General features: G+C 50.1%; 1 protein-coding gene across 2 annotated transcripts in view; it reads right to left on the bottom strand.

The window, feature by feature from the left end:
* CHAT (choline O-acetyltransferase) overlaps positions 1-22,614 on the bottom strand; it is a gene marked incomplete at both ends in the record, with an annotated part of 50,075 nt that overhangs the window by 10,083 nt on the left and 17,378 nt on the right. For both annotated transcript variants that reach the window (XM_082853932.1, XM_082853931.1), the window contains 4 exons: positions 245-367; positions 2,946-3,074; positions 3,984-4,084; positions 8,394-8,563. In XM_082853932.1, the coding sequence (XP_082710058.1) occupies positions 245-367; positions 2,946-3,074; positions 3,984-4,084; positions 8,394-8,563 (523 nt within the window). The remainder of the gene's footprint in view (positions 1-244; positions 368-2,945; positions 3,075-3,983; positions 4,085-8,393; positions 8,564-22,614) is intronic.

The raw sequence follows: 22,614 nt of genomic DNA on the forward strand, positions 1-22,614 counted from the left end.
CCTTCCCTGTGAGCTCTGTGCCCCTGGGCCATCGCTCGCCAGCTCCTTGACTGCAATATCCTTCTTTTCATTTCTGAGGTTGGACTCACACTTTGAAACCCAGTTAGGTGACACCTCCTTCCATGCAGCCTGCCCTGATCATACCCCCATCCTCTAGGCCCACAGAAAGTCATCATCTCCCTCTAGATGATTCTAGACTCTAGAGTAGCTTGTCAGTCAGCCCACCTTAGCAGGCTGTACTTACCTATAGAAGGCCAGCTGGAGGGCCACCTGAATAAAGGCATCGGGGCTGCATTTCTGCTGCTTAATGAATGTTTTCCCATAGTCATCAAATTTGTAAACGGTGAAGTCGAGATTCTTTACTATTCTGTGGAAGAAAAAGAAAAGATGCATTCATCGCATGCAAAATAGAATGCACTCACCACAGGGTCTGAAGAAGTTTCCCGATCCTGGTCTACATCCCAGCACGCTAGATATCCAGTGCACTGTCAGAGACAGGCCTTGAGGTTTGGAAGTGCAGAAGGCATGCCAAGCAGGGTGACTCTGAGCTAAAGGTGAGGCTTGGCTGGGTAGTGGCCCTGCTCTGGGGGTAGGGGAGGTGGGCCTGGCTGCAGGGAAGGACGAGGAAGCACGAGGGACATTTGCATGGGCAGGGAGAACACTGCCCACAAAGTCCTAAGTTGCCCACAGAAGAAGGCCTGAAAGAGGCCATGCGTTCGATCTGTTTGGGAAGGTGTGCCTGGCATCCCCATGGACTCTAGGCATCCCGGCCATCCTGCCAGACCTGCAAATCCCCTATGTCCAGGGAAAAGCCCATTTCTCTGATGGCTGCAAGCAGCATCTCCTCACTGAGACTCGTCCCTGTCGTGCTATGGAAGAAAGGCCTGGAGCCTGGCCGCTGGTCACGGTCACCACAGCAAGAGCTGCTCATCTGGGCTTTGCTGGTGACTGAAAACCCATTTTACCCAGAAAGGGCTGCTGAGCCTCCCCTGACGTGCGTAGGTCTGCTGCTCACGAATCATTGTCAGAGCAGCAGGAAGAGTCCCCGAGTCCACACTGAGACCTTTCAGCGCCGGTCTCCCCCAACACCCACCCTCACATATTGACCAGTCTCCTCCTTCATAATGAGTCTGGGGTCCGGGCTGACTGCTGCCTGAAGCGACATCCAGCAAGGTCCTCGCCGCCCGTCCACCAGCCGTGCGTGTGTGCGCACGCGCAGAGCCCTAGGTGGGCAGCCCTGACCCTCCTCCCACACTCCCTCAGGATTTTCTGTTCCCTGCCTGCTTTGCCTTGAATTATCCCTCCAGCCATGTGAGCTCAGCTCTCAGTGGGCCATGCCAGGCTCCGGGCACCCATCAGGACTCGGAGAGGGCCCAGTGCTCATGGGAACTCACTGCTCAGTCGGGCCTGTTGACCCACCCTCCCCCAACAGGCTGAGCTTACAGTCACCACAGACACCTGGGCACCTCTTGTCCAAGCCCTGGCCATCAGACCCTACCTGCCTTCCATGGCAGCTCAAGACCCCCCTCAGTTCCTGCTGCTTCCCCACCCACAGGCCTCTCTTGGCTTTTCTGGTCCTCCAGAAAGGGAAGCTGGGGGTCTCGGGACCGCGTGACTCCTGCTTGAATCCCTGAAAGTAAAGGGGCTCCTTCCCCGGCCCAGGGTTCACCAGCCCACCAGTTCACTATCCTAACAGCCTGTGTGTCCCAAGAACAGCCCCGTAGGGTTGAGATACGAGCACAGCTTTACAGATGAACACCTGAGGCCTCTCCTCCTCCCCGTGGAAAGCCATTCAACCTCCCCAGCAGCTCACTGTGGGCTCATCCTCGCCATCCCTCGGCCTCTGAGCCCGGCCACGTTCTGTCCTGCTCACCTGTGCTATTCCCACGGTCTCCTCACTGGCTCCCCTAAACCCATGCACAAAATCCTCCAGGGGCTCCTCACTGCTACAGGACAGCTTCCAGTGCCCATAACATAAGGACATGAAGTTCTTCACAATGTGACCCTGACTTCCCTTTATTGCCCCAACTCTGGCCATTCTCTCACTTGCTGGCCTCCAAACCAGCCTGATCTCTTATGAACCTATCTCTCCCCCAGCTGCTTGTACCACGAACTCCTAGTCATCCTTCAAGGCCCAACTCTGTAAAGCCCTCCCTCAACATCCTGGCAGAACCCAGCTCCCGTGTCCTCTGTGTGTTCAGGTTCGAATGCCTCTCTCCGGTTTTGGTGCTTATTGCATCTGATATTTTTGTGTTGGGGGTCCACTTCCTCCACTAAAGTATGGAGGGCAGGCCCCGTGGCACATTGATCTCTGTGTCCCCAGAGCCCTACCAGAGGCCTGGCACACACCAGAGCTCTACACGTGTTTGATGAATGAATGAATGTAAGAATGAATCAATGTACTCATGCTCACTTATTGAATGAGGGAATGAACAACCAAAGTCCAGCCCGTGGCTCCCAGCACACCTTGCCACTGTCAGCGAGGGCTCACATCCATCCCTGGCCCTCCTGCCTAGGTCCCATTAGGGCCAGCATGGCCCTTGGGAAAAAAGGCCCCTTGTCAAGTTGCAGTGTAAATTCAAGCAAATTGAAATAGCTTGGATTCAAATGACTTATTCAAACCAGTTGTTTATGACTCCCCCGAAAGCAGAGGATGATTTCCCCGCCTTGACTCTGCTCAGTCAGGTGAAACCTGCGGAAAAAAATAGCTCCACGTTTGCATTTTATGGAAATGATGGATACTTCAGCAAGGTTATTTCCCCAAGAGTTATAACTCCCCTTCTGTTTGACTACATTTCCATGAGGGGGTGGGCGGAGGCAGGTGAGAGGAGGCAGAGTGGCTGGGGTCTTTGGAAGCTTCCAGGGTGCCTTGGCAGCTGGAGGGGCGGGGGCATTGTAGGGTGACCCCCGGAGCATCACCCCCAAAGACCTGGGATTCTCCTTACTGTTGAAGTTTTTCTGCCGAGGAGGCTAAGAGGCCTTGAATTTCCGGAGAACATTTCCACCTCAGTCTCCTGGGTGCTGGGAGCTCTCTGACCGAGTCGGCTCGGACCATTTTCTTGCTGGTCTTCACCCTGCAGGACAAAGTGGTGACCTCCTGTGGCCTGCAAGCTAGGGGGCTGCGGGCAGCTTGTTTCTTTGTGCTGCAGTCATCTTAGCTGTTGGAGTCTGATTTGCGCCCCAAACCATGAAACAGATGAACAGACTGAAGCTGAGAGAGGCCACCTAAATTAGTGAGTGGCAGAGCTAGGATTCCATCCGGCTCCACCTGACTCCAAAGCCCAGTATTCCTTTTCACGTTTTCCATTTGACCACGCTACACCACTAACTCTTAAAAAACACTCGGGGGCAAATGGAACAAGCAAATTGTGTTGTTCTGTTTAGGAGGGCAGGTTTGGGTTTTCAGTGATCCTGAAGAGTTCCTGAATCATGGAAGAACTTACAGATTCAGGGAGAAGATCCTAGAAGGAGAGATGAGCAAAATTGTGAATGGAGGAAGGAACATGGTGTGTTTAAGGGACACAGAAGTACTCAGTCTGTGCAGGATGGGAGCTGGAGACAGAGACCCAGCCCAAGGGAAAGGAAAGAGGCGCAGCTCAGAGACCTCCCCTCTGTGCTGGGTCAACAGCAGGCCCAGCCCTGACTCTGGACAAGCAAGACATCGACCTGGACTTCCCTGGACCAAAGCAGATGTTCCTTTAAAGCTGAGAATTCTTGGCCAAGCCTTGCCCTAACTGCCCCTAACCTGTCGCTCAGTCTGCCCCTAACCTGTCGCTCAGTCTGCCCCTTCTGTCCATGACCGATAGAGCCTATGATGCCTTGTTCAGGTTGGTTTTCAGATTCATCTTGTGCTAAGACACTTTCCGGACTAGTGCGGCCCCCCAGCAGCCGCCCACATTTTCCTTGGCCTAGCTTGGAGGCTGCTTGGCAGTCTGGCTTTGCCTCCTCTGGCTGCTCGGGAGGGGCCCTGCTCCCAGACTCACATGTGCTTGAGCAGATGCTCTGTGCATTGCACCAGGACGATGCCGTCGAAAGGGGAGTGTTCGCACACCACGCCACAGGTGCCATCTCGTCCCACCACAAACTGCAATAGGAAAGAGAAGTGAGTGGACCTCTGGGACAGTCAATATTTCAAACCAGCACCTTGGCCCCAGGTCAGGAACCCCGCATTCTCCCTCTGCCCCCACCTCTCAGGGGGAAACTCTCCTCTAGGGACACCAAAGCACATCATTTCCTGAAAAGAACGCTGCATGCCATTGCCACGGCCTGAGAGTATGGGAGCCTCAAGACAGCTCTAAACTGTGTGGCCTCCTTCCCAGAAGTGCCCCAGGCAGTGAAGGTGGAGCCCAGAGCTCCCTGGCCCAAGTAGCCCAGCGATTCCTAAGAGCTCACGCCGAGGCTGTACACACTCTCCTCGGGTGCTGGGCAAGCCCCTTAGGCTCCTGTTAGCCCTGTTTCCCCTTCACGGTGCACATAAGGGCCACCATCCTGGTCTGCTTTGTGTGATTATGTGTCTGATGGACGCTGTGTGTTTGGCCACCCCTGATATTATTCCCAGGATCGCCCCATAGTAGGTGCTTCATAATTTTGTTAAATGAGTAATGAACGATGATGATCCATTTTGGATGGTGTGCGGATTCCTAGGGAGAAATAAAATATCCCTTGATGGGAGTGAAAGAAAGGTGAACGGAGGATGCCCCATTAACTGCCGCCGGGGCTTCAAGTCAGGGACCCTGATTCCAGCTCTGTGGCTGCCGCCTGCCAGCTGGGAGAGCTTTGACAAGACACTTCAACTCTCTGGCTTCAGTTTGCTCTCATTTAAAATGGATCCAATAAGGCCCAGTTCACCAGATCGATGTGAGGATTAGAGAGAAGGCATATGAAAGGCCCACGGGAACCGTGAAGATTACTTATGATTTTTATGACTGTACAAAGGCTGGATTTAGTTGACTTGGAAAAGGGACATACTCAGTATGTACAAAAGGACTAGGAGAAAATAATGAGAAGAATGAGATCTGATTCTTAAAGCGTAACGCAAATAAAGTGGGGCTGCCTTGAGGTCCACCTCAGCACAGCATCACACTCAAGAGGTACTAGCCTGTCATCCATAAGCAAAACAAACCAACAAGCTATTGAAATCTTTATGAGACCTTCCAGGGAACTGTGGCACAGCACACCTCTGAGCTGTCTCCCTGTCTCCTCCAATCTCATAGCTGCCCGAACCTTTTCTCCCATTCTTCAAGCAAACACACTTCCCACAGAGTTTCTCTCAAGATTCATCCCTTGTAGGCTCTTTGCTCTCTCCCTTTGTGTCCCCTGCCTTTCTGTCCTGAGACTCACTCTTGAACTTTACAGTTCACATTCATGGAGCCTGTTTGGCTTTTCCAGCTCCCCTGATAATCTGTCCTGCCTGCAAAAAGAGCCCAGAGGTGGGCATGGTCATCCACGTGAGGCAGGAGGGGAGGGCTGTGCCCACTCACACATTAGTGCTTTTCTGTCCCTGTCGCTAAAAGAAAGGGAGGAAAATGGTATCTTTTAAAAACCACTACCAAGGCTTACTATATTTCAGGTCCTGTACATCCATTATATCATTTCAATCCCACAGCTGCTCCATGAAAGATTACAAGCCATTAGCACCACTGGTGGAGGCTAAGTACCAGCGCAGCAGGGAGAGAACTCAGCAGAAATAGCAGAATCAATATGCAAACCAATAAAAAGGGTAACCTGCAGAATGTAGGGTACAGAGAGGGAGAACAACGAGAGGCGGCCTAGAAATGCTTACCAGCGTGAGTGATGCTAAATCAAAACATGAAGATAGCCGCGTGCTACTTAATATGGTCATTGCGAAAGTGCGGGGGCTTTACAAATAAGGTTAGATACAGGATTGGCGTGCTGGGGTAAAAGAACGGGGGACGGGAATGAATGGCCCAATCTTCATCCTCATCTGTGTGAGTATTTTTCTCCAGGCCAAAGTGAATGTCTTGTTTCTGGGCTGATGTCACGTGAATGAAAAATATATAAACAGGGACTTCCCTGGTGGCGCAGTGGTTAAGAATCTGCCTGTCGATGTAGGGGAAACGGGTTCGAGCCCTGGTCCGGGAAGATCCCACATGCCGCGGAACAACTAAGCCCATGCGCCACAACTACAGAGCCTGCGCTCTAGAGCCCACGAGCCACAACTACTGAAGCCCGTGCGCCTACAGCCCATGCTGTGCGACAAGTGAAGCCACCGCAATGAGAAGCCCATGCACCGCAACGAAGAGTAGCCCCTGCTCACCACAACTAGAGAAAGCCTGCGTGCAGCAACGAAGACCCAACACAGCCAAAAATAAAAATAAATTTAAAAAGTATATATATGAATGGTCTTGTTTCATTTTATGACTTTTCTTCTGTGGAGATGCTGGGCTACCCTACTCCTCAGGGATGAAGGGAGGTATATTGACATGGCCAGGTCAGGGTGACGGACAAGATGTCAGGGTGCCTGACATCTTCAGGCATCAGACATGATTCTTTTTTTTTATAAATTGGAGTATAGTTGCTTTACAATATTTTGTTAGTTCCTGCTGTACAGAGAAGTGAATCAGCTACTTGTATACCGATAGCCCCTCTTTTTTGGATTTCCTTCCCATTTAGGTCACCACAGAGCACTGAGTAGAGTTTCCTGTGCTGTATGGTAGGTTTTCATTAGTTATCTGTTGTTTTTTTTTTTTTTTTTTTTGGTAGTACGCGGGCCTCTCACTGTTGTGGCCTCTCCTGTTGCGGAGCACAGGCTCCGGACACGCAGGCTCAGCGGCCATGGCTCACGGGCCCAGCCGCTCCGCAGCATGTGGGATCTTCCTGGTCCGGGGCACGAACCCGTGTCCCCTGCATCAGCAGGCGGACTCCCAACCACTGCGCCACCAGGGAAGCCCTAGTTATCTGTTTTATACATAGTAGTGTATATATGTCAATCCCAATCTCCCAGTTCATCCCACCCTCCCTTTCCCTCCCTTGGTGTCCATATGTTTGTTCTCTATGTCTGGGTCTCTATTTCTGCTTTGCAGATAGGTTCATCTGTACCGTTTTTCTAGATTCCACATATATGCATTAATATACGATATTTGTTCTTTTCTTTCTGACCTACTTCACTTTGTACGACAGTCTCTAGGTCTATCCACGTCTCTACAAATGACCCAACTTTGTTTCTTTTTAGGGCTGAGTAATATTTCATTGTATATATCAGCGGTCCCCAACCTTCTTGGGACTGGTTTCGTGGAAGACATTTTTTCCATGGACTGGGGGGAGAGGGGGATGGTTCAGGCGGTAATGGGAGCGAGGGGGAGCCGCAGATGAAGCTTTGCTCGCTCCCCCGCCGCTCGCCTCCTGCTGGGCAGCCCGATTCTTAACAGGCCGCAGCCCGACACGGGTCCATGGCCCAACACCCTAGATGATATATGTGCCACATCTTCTTTATCCATTCATCTGTTGATGGACATTTAGGTTGCTTCCATGTCCTGGCTATTGTAAATAGTGCTGCAATGAACATTGGGGTACATGTGTCTTTTTGAATTATGGTTTTCTAAGGGTATATGCCCAGTAGTGGGATTGCTGGATCATAAGGTAGTTCTATTTTTAGTTTTATTTATTTATTTTTTTTTTTTGCGGTACACGGGCCTCTCACTGTTGTGGCCTCTCCCGTTGCGGAGCACAGGCTCCGGATGCGCAGGCTCAGCGGCCATGGCTCACGGGCCCAGCCGCTCCGCGGCATGTGGGATCTTCCCAGACCGGGGCACGAACCCGTGTCCCCTGCATTGGCAGGCGGACTCTCAACCACTGCGCCACCAGGGAAGCCCTATTTTTAGTCTTTTAAGGAACCTCCATACTGTTCTCCATAGTGTCTGTATCAATTTACATTCCCACCAACAGTGCAAGAGGGTCCCCTTTTCTCCACACCCTCTCCAGCATTTATTGTTTGTAGATTTTTTGATGACGGCCATTCTGACTGGTGTGAGGTGATACCTCGTTGTAGTATTGATTTGCATTTCTCTAATAATTGGTGATATTGAGCATCTTTTCATGTGCCTTCTTGCTGAATGTGTTGAGGATTTGTTTGATGGGAGCCCCTGGTATGCCCCCACCTTACAGTGTGTGATGGGAGATGGGGAATGAGCCTCAGGCCTGACCCAGAGGCCCCTTAGGCTGGGCTGCAGGGAGGTTAGGGGGGTTGGAGCTGGGTTTGGCCTCTTGCTCCTGAGAAGAGTTCTGGCCAGTCCAGGACCTGACACCAATGGCACATGTCCTCCGCTCCCTCGGCCCCAGATGCAACCTCCCAGGCAGCAGAAGCCAGCAAGAGAGCCTGCTGGGTGTAAGCACGAGGCAGCTCCGGCCAGTGGCCCTGCCAGGGGGAGGCTTACCTGCAGGGACTTGTCGTACCAGCGGTTGGCCCCATTCTTGCTGCAGCCTCCGCCGTGGAGGAGCTGGAGAGCCCTGTTGGTGTCGCTGAGCTCCACGCCTCCCGGGGCATCCAGGCACACCAGGCAGATGCAGCGCTCGATCATATCCAGAGAGTCCCTGTTGGTGGAGTCTGCAGGGAAGGCAAGCACGGCCTTACTTAGCACCTGCCCTGCCCCGGGCCCGGGGTCCCCTCTGCAGAGCCCCACATGCCACAGGCGGACACACGTATGGACACCCAGATCTTGAGCCAGTCCTGAGTCCCCCACCACCCCAGGGGTTGGGCCGGGAAGTCAGCCTGACTGTCCTGAGCTTCTATGCTAACCCCAGGGGCCAGCTCACCGTCAGGGTCCCTGCAAGAGTCCTGCCCTTCAGCTGTAGCCAGTTCTGACCCCAGATGTGAGGTCACTGGTCCTGCCTGCCAGGATGAAAAGGGGTGGTGTGGGACCTTCCCCGTAAATGTTAGACCCTCGGGCCAGCCTGTGCCAGAGAAGGAGCTCCAATTCCCCCATCCAGCGGTACCCTCCACTCACACCTGAGGGCATATCTGGCACGTAGGCAAGTTCATTTGTCCTGAACTATAATTTTCAAACATTAGTTGCCAAAATATTTTAATTAGTCAATTTCACATGAAAATCGGAAGTAAGGGAGTGAGGGTGTTGTTCTCCCAGACCCCTCCCACCACCATCACCCCAGCTGTTGTTTCCACGCAGAGGGTAAGTGGAAGGGCCAGGTTGCCCCTTAACCTATATCCAGATGAGATCATTGGGGCAGTTTCAGACACGTAGAACTCATCTAAAAGCCACTGAGTTGTGCAGGAGACACGTCACCAAGGGAGCCTGACTCCTCCATGGGGGACACTGGGTATGGAGTTCCTCCAGGAATAGAGCTGGGCCAGCCAGATGGGCTGCCCCAGGCAGCTTCCTCCAATAAGCACAGGAAGATTCGCAAAGCCTGCCCAGTGGGACCTGACTGTGTGCTGCTGTGTATCCCTTCTCCCAGTCAGGAGTCTTTACTGTGGTGACAGTATTCTTCTTCCACCATCCCACACAGGGTGTGCGGGCATCAGGACCCGATGGCGAGGGATGAACATCACCCAGACCTCCTGACCTCTGGGCTGGATGAGGTGCAGGGTTACAGCCCTCCCCCAGCCCCAGTGTGTTCTATGCATGAGAAGATGGAGTGCCTGTTATTTGGAAGCAAAGGGGCATTACGTGGCGTATTCCAATATCCATACCCCCTTTAGTCATCGAACTCCTGGTTTTTAGCTTGGCACAGGGACGAGCAGCACTACAGCTACATTTCCTGGCTCCTCTTACAGCTGGGGGAAATCATGTGTTCAATTCTGCCAACAAAATCTAGAAACACTATATGACAGCTTCCAAGAAACCTCCTTAAATACAACTAGCACATGCTCTTTGCCCTTCTTTCCACCTTCCTCCATCCTGCTGCCTGGAGCACAGGTGTGATGGCCAAAGCTCTAGCCTCCGTTTTGGGCCAGGAGGCTGTGGGCCACACCCTTGGGGTGAGATGAAAGAATCCTAGCCACCTATCAGCTCTGGAGGGCTCAGTTCTCGTATATGTGAGAGAGAGAGGAAGAGAGAGAGAGATCTCTATTTTTTTTAAGCCACTATTATTTTGGGTTTTCAGTCACATGTGGCCAAATCTAATACTAACTTATACAGTCTGGTTACACTGGATTCACATCTTCACACTGCAGGAATTAGCTGGAGCTGAGAAGCTGCGCCCTTGGTTTGCCTCAGTCCTCTATCATTTATTTAACCCTCTTGTCCCTGCAGTTATTTAAGGACAAGATCCCTGTCCAGAATGCTATTCTCTGTGTCAGAGAGAAACACTCTGAGGGCTGAAGATCCCTCCAAGAAGGCAGTCGAGCCCCCTCCCAGCTCCCTCCTGTCTCAGCATTAATGCAGACCCTTGGGCAGCCCTGGTCCTGGGTGCTGGCTCTGCTCTTTCCTGCAGTCAGCTCTGTGCCCCTCAATTCTGAGCCTGGACACGCAGCCCTCTGCTTCTGCAGCCACAACTCCTCTCCCTTACTGCCCCTCCCACTGGAACCCCAGGGACTGCTGAATCAGAACTTCTCTTTTCAGAGCTCTCACCCCCACCCCAGCCCCCAGCTCTGGAGGCTTCTTTCCTTCCAGAGCCTGAAGCCAAGAAATATACCCATCGTGTGTCATAGTCGCCTGGAATCTGCCTTCCTGAAGTCCAAGGAATGTGTGGGAGCAGGTACGGCTTCCACACCCTCAAGCTCAGGTCTCCCTGTGCTGTTCACCAGCCAGGTCCTGCCCATGGGCTGAGCTAGGCACAGCAGCACCTTCCCCAGTCAGTGGGAGGCTGAGTACACAGCTGACGCTGCCAGTGAGGACCACAGCCGGACTCGGCCCATCCTTTCCTCTGTCCAGTTAGGGGCCTGGAACGGCCATCGAGAAAGTCCTGTCTGCTCCTCCCTCCTCTTGGCCTCACCCCAGGCTCTAGGGGCTGCTTTCCTTCCTGGCATAGGCAGCCTCGAGTGAGGCAATCCCTGAGACCCTTCCCTGGGTCTCCTCAACACCTACTGGGCACACAGATGCTAAGGCCACCTGTGCAGTCCCCGCCATGCCAGGGCGATTTCTCCAGGTTCGTGAGAGGGGTCCACAGACGTCCTCGAGTGAAAGGAGTCTGCAGTCCCCACTACCCCCTTCCTCCCTCCTCTTGCAAATCCTGGGGGAAGGAGATGTCTCTCAGAGGAGACCTTCTAGTCTGCGAACGAGGCTAACCAGCAAGCCAGCCCACCCTCGGCTCTCCCTTCCCCACTTCCTGTCTAGAATATGGATTTGGGGAGCCCTGGGGGTTCAGGATCCCTCTTGACTCCTATGGGTCCAGGATGACTCATCACCTTCCACATGGCCTCTTGGACTCTCCTGCCTCATCTGATCCACATCAAGGTTTTGTGCCATGACCTGGGGACTGAACGGCAAACGAGACACCATTGTGCTGGGGGTGGGCTGGGGGGTGGAGAACTCCCCTCCGCCCTTCCTTAAGTGTGATACAGTCACCACATCACCCTCTTCGACCTGAAACAACTTCTACGGCCCACAAGGAAGGATCCAAACTTCTCAGCGTGGCTCCTGGGCTCCACTGCTCGCGTCTGCTGCCCCTCCAGGTCGCCTGCCCTGAATCCCTGCTTGGACCTCGCAGGAGCCTCCTGTCACTCCCAGTTGCCTGTGCACATTCATCCCCTCACCATTGCGCAGGTTGCCCCCTGTATGGGGGCCCTTCTCCTTCTCTGCATAGCAAAGCCCTACTGGTCAAATCCTCCCAAGTTCCCTAACCCTCTCATGGTACCGACCCTGCGCCCGGCGTGGGTGGGAGCAGCCCCGAGAGCTCCTGCCCTCCGGGACGCCTCACACCGGGAACAAGCCGGCTCGGCTGCGTGCTCAGGGCAGATGAGGACCCTCTGCTCGCTCCATGTAACCACCACCTCCTAGCGCTCTGTGCATGACCCTACAGTGCGTGACCCTGTCACGCCCCAAAACCCTGTCACCGACAGTCCAGCTCCAGGAGCCCTGATCTGGACCCCTCTTCCCACGCCTTTGAGCTCACAGAGAGCAGGGCCTGCGTCCCCAGCCCAGGTGGGCACAGGAAAGTGTCCATGGCTGGCAATGGACTTGAGTGTGCATGGATAGGTGAGGCTGAGATCTGTGGGCACAGCTCAGAGAGGGAGCTCAGAGGAGCCCAGCCAGCCCCTTGAAAGTCAGGAAACCACTACCTTTGGGGCATGGAGCTTCATGGGATGGAAGGGATGGGGGAGAGATGGAGACAGGAAAGGGATTCCTCACTCTCTGCAAAGCTTCCCACCCTGCCCCTCTCTGCTCCTATAGGAGTCCCTGCCAATGGCCATGGTGCCTGGCCCTGCACTGTGTGCTATTCTGAGGGTCCTTTGGGATCAGGGTGGCTGGGGGCTTCAAAGCACGGGAGGCCTTGGCTAGGCCTGGGTCTGATTCAAATAGGCGGAGAGGAAGGGAGATAACAGTGCTGGAAAAGGCTCTGAGGCTAGGCAGTAGACACCCAGGCTTGTGGGTGGAGCTTGTCAGTGATGCCTAGCCACTTGGGGAGGGCCTGGGCCTGGGGACCATGGGCAACCCCGATGTTACACACGTTGGTCCGTGTCTCAGTGAGCTCTGAGAGCCCAGGCTTGGTATTTGCCTATGAAACAGCCCCAAGGCCAGTGTGGAGTGGGCAGGCTGCAGCTCCCCAGGAAGTCCACAGCAGGCCTGTCCATCTCAGAGGCTGGGGAGCAGGTCTGATGCCACCTCTATGCAGAAGAGTGGGAGTTTGGCACTCTCCTTCCCAGCCGGGTGACTTGAGGCTGGCAGCAAAAAAGGCATCAGTGCCCCAGCCACCTCCAGGCAGGAGAGAGGGACCCCTGAGGAGGGGCTGAACTATCACCACTGCGTGCAGGTTGAGCAGGGCCCCGAAGCGCAGCACCAACCAACGGGAACTGGGTCCTAGCTCATTAGACAGAGTGAAATGGGAGCAGGACAGCAGAGCTGGGATGCCAGGTCGCCTTGCAAATGAACTCCCTGCATACAAGCAGCTGATCGGTCAAATGCTGACAAGTTTATCGTGTAAGGCAGAAAATGAACTACACCCAAACTCATCCACCATGACTCTGGCCCAAACGTAATGGAAACACGGGGCAGTGGGCTGGAGGCACACGGCAGGAGCCATTTGTCTTGTGACATCCTCATCGAGCACATGGAGGCTCGTTTAATGTGGTAAATCAATCTTCCTCAAGGAGCCCCTGCTTAATAGGTAGAAGTCGGAGTTGAGTAATAGGAGGAGCTGCCACCCACGCCTGGGGGGTTGACAGCTTCTGCGATGCAGAAATTCCAGAGGCCATGCGGCCTTGGAGGGCCCTGGAGCTTCTGTTAGAGGTTGAAAGCATCCAGACTGTGACTAAGGTGAGCAAAGATAAAATGAACACAGCACCTCTGCCTTTAGAGGGCTGCAGACCCCTCAGGTGTTGCTCCCCAACACATCCACCTGTGCACACGCACACACACAGATAGACACAGAGCCCTCTGGGATCTATTCCCTGGGAATAGATAGTCTGGGAGATGGAGGCACTGGGTTCCTTCTCAGACACTTAGAGCTTCTAAATATTTGTCAATCACACCTGAGCATCTTTCCTCCGCAGATAAAGGAATCATAGCTCCTTTTGGGAGGGAAGTCTGCCATCACACCTCTCAAATTCTTCTCTACTCTATGGTTTATGGAGTGATCTTTATACTCCCAGGCCCTAGAGGCTATGAGGAGGCCAACAAAAAGTATGTCCAAGCTATATTCTATCTACAAGAAACTCACATCAAATATGATGATATAGGTTGGGTGAAAGGAAATGGAAGAGGACATATCCAGCAAATATTAATGAAAAGAAAGCAGGAGTGGCTATATTAATATCAGATTAAGTAAACTTCGGAGCAAAGAAAATTACAAGAGATGTCGAGGGATATTACATGAAAAAAAAGGTCAATCTACCAAGAAAACATAGCAATCCTAAATGTGTATCTACCAAACATACCTCAAAATATGTGAAGCAAAAACTAACAGAACTGAAGGAAAAAATGACAAATCCACAAGTGTGTTGGAGACTTCAACACCCCTCTCTTGATACTTGACAGAACAGCTACAGAAAGTCAGCAAGGATATAAAAGAACTTAACAACACCATCGATCAACAGGATCTATTGATAGAACACTTCACCCAACAACAGCAGAATGCACATTCTCTTCAAGTGCCCTTGGAATATATATGCCACAGTAGACCATATCCTAGGCCATAAAACACCCTCAACTAATTGAAAAGAATTGAAATCATACAAAATGTGTTCTCTGACCACTGGAATCAAGATTTTTAAAAACAGCAGAAAAATAAATGTTCCAAACATTTGGAAACTAAACAACACTCTTCCAAATAATCCATGGGTCAAAGAGGAAATCTTAAAGGAAATTTAAAAAAAAACATAGAAATAAATGAAAATAAAAATACACCATATCAAAATTTGTGAGACACAGCTAAAGCTTTGTTGAGAGGGAAATGTATAGCACAAATGCTGACATCAGAAAAGAGGAAAAGTCTCAAATGAATAATATAAGTTCTCAACTCTAAAACTTAGGGAAAAAAAGCAAAATAAACCCAAAACAAGGAGGAGGAAAGAAATAACAAAGAGCAGAAATCAATGATATTGAAAACAGGGGAAAAAAGAAAGAAAATCAATGAAAAGAAAGCTGTTTCTTTTCAAAAATCAATCAAATCTCTAGCAAGACTAACGAAGAAAAACAAGAGATAAAAGACATAATATCAGGGATTAAACAGGCACATCACTATGGATCTTGCAGATATCAAAAAGACAACTTTTCAGAAATACTATGAACAACTCTACAGACATAAATTTGACAACTTAGATGAAATGGACCAATCCCTTAAAAAGTATAAACTACCACAATGCACCAAATCTGAAACAGATAATTTGGAGGCCCTGTAATTATTAAGGAAATTGAATTTGTATGTTTAAACTTTCCCCTCCCCACCAAAATCTCCAAGCCCAGATGGTTCTAGAGAAGTCTACCAAACAGTTAGGGAAGAATTAACTTCAATCTACACAATTTCTTCCAGATAATATAAAAGGCGGGAACACTTCCCAATGTTACCCTGACACCAAAACCAGATAAAACAGTACACCACTGCCACCACACCCAAACACATGAAAAAAACAACCAACTACAAGACAAATAACCCTCATGAGTATAGATACAAAGATAGTTAACGATATATCAGCAAACAGAATTAAGTAACATATAAAAAGAATTATACACTGTGACTAAGTGGGGCTTATTCCAGGGATGCAAACCTGGTTCAATATTTGAAAATCAATTGATGTAATCCACTGTATTAACAGACTACAGAAAAATCACATGATTATATCAATTGATGAAGTGTAAGTGACAAAATTCAACATCTTGTCACAATAAAATCTCAGAAAACTAGGAATAGAAGGTAATTTCCTCAACTTCATAAACAGCATCTATGAAAAAAGCCTATAGCTAACATCATACTTAAGGGTGAAAAGACTGCATGCTTTGCCCCTACGATGAGGAACAAGAAAGAATACCCATTCTTAACACTGCTATTCAACATAGTACTGGAAGTTCTGGCCAGCACAAAAAGGCAAGAAAAGGGAATAAAAAAGAAACATACAAGAAAGAAAAAACAACTGCCTATTTTCATACTACATGATTTGTCTATGTAGAAAATTATAAGGAATCTACAAAAAAAAACCCACGTAGAACTAATAAGTGAGTTAGAAGTTCACAAGGTACAAGATAAACATACAAAAATCAATTGTATTTCTGCATACCAGTGACAAGGCAGGAACACCAAAATTAAAAATACAATGTGATTTAAATCATGCAAAACAAATGAAGTACTCCAGTGTAAATCTAACAAAACCATACAGGACTTGTATACTGAAACTACAAAACACTAATGCAAAACTTCAAAGATCTAAGTAAATGGAGAGACATACCGTATTCACACATTGGAACACTCAACAGGGTGAAGATGCCAATTCTCCCAAATTGATATACAAGCTTAACACGGCTGCCATCAAAATCTCAGAAGACTTTTTGTAGATATAGACACGATTACTCTAAAATCTATGTGAAAAGGCAAAGGAACTAGAATAGCTAAAACAATTTTAAAAAACAATAAAGTTGGAGGAGTCAGTGTATCCAATTTAAAGACTTACCACATAGTTACATAGCCAAGAATGTGCGGTATTGGCAGAGAGATGAACACATAGATCAGTGGAAGCAAACAGAAAACCCCAAAATAGACTAACACAAATATGTCCATTTGATTTTGACCAAGGTGTGAAAGTAATTCAGTGTAGGAAGAATGGCCTTTTCAACAAATATTATTGGAGTAATTGGACACTCATAGGCACCCCTCCTCAAAAAAGCTTGGATAAAAATCTCGTATATTAATGCATATGTGTGGAATCTAGAAAAATGGTACAGATGAACTGGTTTGCAAGGCAGACATAGAGACACAGATGTAGTGAACAAACGTGTGGACACCAAGGGGGGAAAGCAGGGTGGGGGAGATAAACTGGGAGATTGGGATTGACATATATACACTAATATGTATAAAATAGATAACTAAGAAGAACCTGCTGTACAGCACAGGGAACTCTACTTCGCTGTATAGGAGAAACTAGCATAGCACTGTAAAATAACTATACCCAAATAAAAAATAATTTTTAATCCCATATCTTATAAAAAAATTAATACAAAATGGATAGTCAACTTAAATGTAATATTATAAAACTTTTAGAAAAAAATAGGAGAAATTCATCTTTGGGATCTCGGGCTAGGCAAAGAATTCTTAGAGTTGATGCCAAATGTATGATCCATAAAAGAAAAAATTGATAAATTGGATTTCATCAAAACTAAAAACATTTCCTTAGTGAAACACCCTGTTAAGAAGATGAAAAGATAAGCTACATATTGGGAGAAAATATAAAGCCACATATCCAATAAAAGGCTAGCAAAGAATATAGAAACAATTCTTAGAACTCACAGTAAAAAGAAAACCCCAAAACCCCAAACCTGAACCCCAAACAATCCAGTTAGAAAATGAGCAGAAGACATGAAATGATATTTCCCAAAAGATGAGCTCTAGAGGGAAATTAGCCATGAAAAGACATTCAACATCATTAGTCATAAGAAACATGTAAATTATAACTATAGTAAGATCTCTACACACCTATCAGAAGGGTAAAAAAAAAAAATAGTGACAGTCCCAAATGCTGGTAAGGATGCAGAGACACTGGATCACTTATACGTTGCTGATGGGAATGTAAAATGGTACAGTCACTCTGAAGAACATTTTAGCAGTTTCTTGAAAAATTAAGCATGCAAATATCATATGACCTAGCAATTTCATTCCTGAACATTTTTTTCTGAAATGAAAACTTATGATCACACAAAAACCTGTACATATATGTTCATAGTAGCTTTATTTGTAATAGCCAAAAAGTAGAAACAACTCAGATATCCTTCAATGGTTATATCACCCATTGTGATATATCCATACTGCGGAATGCAATATGAACTATTCACACATGCAATAACTTGGATGAATCTCCAGAGAATTATACTGCGTGAAAAAGCCAATCTCCGAAGGTTACATACTGCATGACTCCATTTATATGACATTCTTGAAACAACATCATAGAAATGAAGGATAGATTAGTGGTTGCTAGGGGTTAAGGAGGGATGGGGCTGGAAGGGAGGTGGGTGTGGCTATAAAGGGAACAGAGGGATCCTTGTGGGGATGGACATGTTCTGTATCTTGACTGTATCAATGTCAATGTCCTGGTTGTTATATTGTAAGATTTGCAAGATGTTACCATTTGGGGGGAAAATGGTACAGGCGAGTTTATTTCTTACAAGTGCATGTGCAATTATCTCCAAAGAAGTTTAATTTAATTTTTTTTTTAAAGTCAGGAGCCAAGAATTTCTTTCCTCTGGGTTCTAGCCACCTTTCCCACAAAGGCAGATTTAAATAGCTATCATACTTCCAGAATATAGGGGAGAGGTGGTGAGTGGAGAAGGTCAGGAGATACAAAAAGCCCCCAAAACCTCTTAGCTGCCTTGTAACCAAATATCATAGTGCTGGTCATGAAATGGACGGTGAGGGCCAGAGAGATGGCGCCCAGCGAGAAATGAAAGAGGACAGGTGTCTGGAGTGTGTGCACACAGAGCATGTGGTATGTGGGGAGCCTGGGGGAGGCAAAAGAGCACCCCAGAGTCAATAAGGGTTAGGGCTCCACACAAGGACTATAGGCCATTCGGTCTGAGGCCATGAGCCACTGTCACTGACTGCAAGGGCAGTGCCCATCAACAGGTGTCCATTTTCAGTTCACCAGATTTTTCCAGAGAGGCTGTGGGCTTGGGCAAAACATCCCCAATCTAATAAGAGTTATCCCTTAGCGATCACCCTCTGTGTGCCTGGCACCAGGCCACCAGCTTTGCATCCCCTTGGTCCTATCCACGGGTGGGGCTGCTATTTCCGCATCCTGGCCTAGGAAGCCAGGCTCCAGGGGACAGCAGTGAGGCACAGGTCAAGCTCAGGCCTCTTGCCTTGGACCACATGCCTCTCCCTGCCTGGATGCTCTCATCCATAAAAGCCTTCATGCTTCCACTGTGGGAGGGAGGGGTTGGCCCCAAGAAACAGCTTTCAGCCTCAAGAGACCAGGAGGTATTTCTGGGCCAGTTAAATCAGACATGCTGTGATTGCTAATGTGCAATTGTTTTTCAAATCAGCAGACTTGCCTATCTCTGGATGACAATATTTAAAGAGCGAAATGCCCCATCCCGAGCGGTTCTTGTAAACCACGACCGAGGAGGCCTTCTGCAGACACAGCTACCTTCTGTCAGCTCCCTCCTTGAAAGCAGTGGCTCAGCTCTAATTGGCTGCTGGGGATAAATATTTACGGGACTGCGTAAATGGCGGCATATGCCTCCGGAGTCTGCTTGCAGGTTCTCCACGGCAGCACCCATGCAAGCCAGCGGGCTGCGGTGGGTGAGTGGGGTGGAGGTGTCTCCAGCTGGCTATCCTTTTCCTACAAATTGACAAGCACTGTAGTCTTCCAGACTCAGGGCTGGATGTCTAATTAAATTTCCAGACCAGGATAACGGTGTTGGCTCCTCCTGGCTTCGGGAAGGCCATAGCTTCGCGTCGGGCGGGGTGGGAGGTACTGAGAGAATGTGCACGGCCCTCCTGAGGCCTGAATCCCACCCCTGCCCACAGGGCCCCGCAGATCTCAGGCTGGGGAGACAGATGTTCCTTATTCAGTCCTGGCTCCACCGCCCACCACCTGTAAGGGTGGGGACTCCCTCAAACTGTGGGAGACAGCCTCCTCTACTCTGTGGGGATGAAACTCTCGCCTCATAGGCTATTATGAAGACTGATGGCAACAAGGGACAGAAAGCGTCCAGGACAGGGCTCAGCACCAAGGGGAACCTCCATGCACAGTAGCCGCTGATATCCGAATAAGTGGGTCCCAACCTGCGCTACACCTGAGGGTGCTTTAAGAATACAAATCCCTTGGCCTCACTCCAGTCCCACTGGAAAATCACCAGCACCCAGGAGTCTGGGTTTTCGGGGTTCTTTTTAGGAGCTCTCTAGATGATCCTGATACTGTCAGCTAGCCCCAGTCCCACCCACCTCAACCCACCTGGGTTTACCTCTAGTCCCACTTGACACAGGAAAGCCTCCTGGGCTATGACATGCAGAGGGGTCAGGCCTCCAAACGCCCGCAGGACTCCTGATGGAGACCCTCATTTGGGTTTATCCTGTCCACTCTTGCCCTCACGATTCTGCTTATTCTGGTCTCCCCAGCAAGTTGGTAGGCCTCAGGGGCAGTAACGGTACCAGCAGGTCTTGTAGCCCTTGGCCTCCCCGGAGGGCACTCCATGTGGGCTGTGCCCCACTGGCAGTTACTGGACCTCCACGAGCTCCACCCTCTTGATGTCATGGCAGAGGGTCAGGGGCTGGGCAGCCTGGGGGCTCACAGAGGCAGCCATCCTGGTTGGGGGATCAAGGAACCATCTCTGGAAAGAGAGTGGGTTGATGAAATCAACTGCCCCTCTGGGTCTCAGCGGACCCTGTGAGAATTCAGGGGTGGATTCTGTCTGAGTTCGGGCTCCTTGGTCCAGGCCTCCATCAGGACGAGCGGAGCTCAGCATGGCTAAAGCCTCCTGCTGGACAGTGCCAGCCTGGACCCAGTGCCCACGGACTGGGTCTCTGCCTGGGTCCCAGGAAGGGAGGTGGAGCCCTTGGGACTTCAGCTGAGATACCCCGGAAAGCTCAACCCATTTCACAGAATTAACTGTGGTTTTACTGTGAGCCAGAAAGACCCCCAAGCCTCACAACCACAGCCAGCAGCTGCTCCTGGAACCAGGAGAGAGGCTTCCCCGAGGTTAGGGCTTCGGGAGCATCATTTGCAACAATGACCACCATCCCTGGGTCTTTCCCTGGCACTCTCATCCCCTGCTGTTCCAGTGTCCCCTGTGTGGACACAGCCCTCCCCCTCCCCCTCTCCTTCCTGGACTCTTCACGGTGACTGACTGGCTATTCCCTATGTTGTTAACCTCTTCTGAAAGTGTTCTATTCACCTTCTGCCTCAACTGGAGGGTGGCCCCACGAGGGCCCACCTCCCTGAACCCCCTCCTAAGAGACTGTGTGTCCCCTCACACTCACCAGGGGGCCAGATTGGTAGGGGGCTTCCCCTTCTCTGTTCCTGCTCCTAAATGACTCCTCCTCCCTTTCCCTTTGGAGCTGCAGCTGTTGGACTTTCACCCCTCCCATCACACCCTCCTCCTTGCTGCTGGGCTCCACTGACTTCTTCACAGTGCCCGGCCATGATGACCTGGGCTCCTGCCTCAGCTTCTTCCTCCCCATCAGCACTCTGGCCGTCCTTCCGGTAGCTTGGACGTCCCCGTGTGTGTGACCTGGCTGGCATACTCCTCTCTCAGCCCCTTGACTTCTCACTTTTGACAGTCTAACCTCAGTACCCACTCCCACCATCACATGTGGGGATGTACCTCTACCAGGAGCCAACCCCCTCTGAAGCCTAGTTCAAGCATGCCGCACCCTGACCACACTCTTGACTCCTGCTTCACACTCTCTTACCTCCCACTGAAACACGTCTCACCTCTCTGACACCCCCAAAAGCCTTGGGCCCCACTGCCTATTTCAACTCTCCACCACCCACCCCTGTCTTTCACTTCCGTCCTGTGATGGGCTGAACTATGTCCCCCCAAAATCCCCAAGTTGAAGTCCTAACCCCCTCTACCTCAGAATGGGACCGTATTTGGAGATGGGGATCTTTACAGAGGTAATTAAATTAAAATGAGGTCACTGGGGTGGGGCCCTAGTCCAACATGACTGGTGTCCTTATAAGAAGAGGAGATGAGAACACAGACATCCACACACACAGAGGGAAGACGATGTGAAGACACAGGGAGAAGATGGCCATCCATGAGCCAAGGAGAGAGGCCTCAGAAGAAACCAACTCTGTTGACATCTTGATCTTGGACTTCTAGCCTCCTGAAGTGGGGGAAGATAAATGGCTGTTGTCTAAGCCCCCCAGTGTGTCGTACGCTGTTATGGCAGCCTGAGCAGACTAACGAATCTCCTTACTCAGTTCAGATTCCAACATTATAGTCATTCCCCTGCCACACCTGCCCCCCACTCCCTCCGTTATGCTCACCAAACTTGGATGAACCCAGCAACCCACCTTCTCCTCGCCTGAACCTCAGGACCTGAGCACTATGGCGGGGGAATGCAAAACAATGCTAATTAATTTCTTCTAAAATGTATGACCCCAAGCCCTCAAATACAAGCTCGACATAGTCCATGAATCTTAGCAGGTTTCCTGAGTAGGCTGTCTTTTCCACTTTGCAAGAGGCTGTTCCATGTATTCTCTTCTGCCTCCAGTGTCCCACCCTCGCCTCTCTTGATGCATAGCCGTGGCTCTGCGGATCTGAAGCCAGAAGCCTCTAGTGAGGAACCTCCTCTTATTCCTGCCACCACAGCCACATCCCCGTGGACCTCGGACCCAGCTCCTGTTTTCCCTGTACCAGTCAAAGGCCTCTGATTCTCTGGGTTCCATTTCCTTTTGCCTTTGCAAGAATTCTACCCCTCCGTTTGTCTCCTCTCTCCTCATTAACAATTTCACTTCCTGGATTACTTCCATGCACTTGCCTCTCCTACTAAAAACACTGCCCTTGAGCCCCATCCTCTTCCCACCACTCCCATTTTCCTGCTCCTTCTAGTACCAAAGTGTCTGAAAAGAACCACCCACCCTTCAAGATACTACTCAGTGACCGTCTCATCAACAATTCCCTCCTGCTATTGGATGGCTTCCATCAGCATACAACAATTCACCCTTCCTAGCACTCTAGTCTGACTTTGGTGAAGGTCACGGATGACTTAGTGTTGCTAAGCCCAGGGTTTCCTCTCTGTCTTGCTCTTCCGTGAGCTCTCAGCAGCATCCCACGTGGTCAGCGGCTCTCTCCTTCCCTCTTGGATTTTCGTGACTCATCTCCTGGTTTC

The sequence above is a fragment of the Leucopleurus acutus genome, assembly GCF_964270905.1.
Source record: "Leucopleurus acutus genome assembly, chromosome: 14".
NCBI lineage: Eukaryota > Metazoa > Chordata > Mammalia > Artiodactyla > Delphinidae > Leucopleurus > Leucopleurus acutus.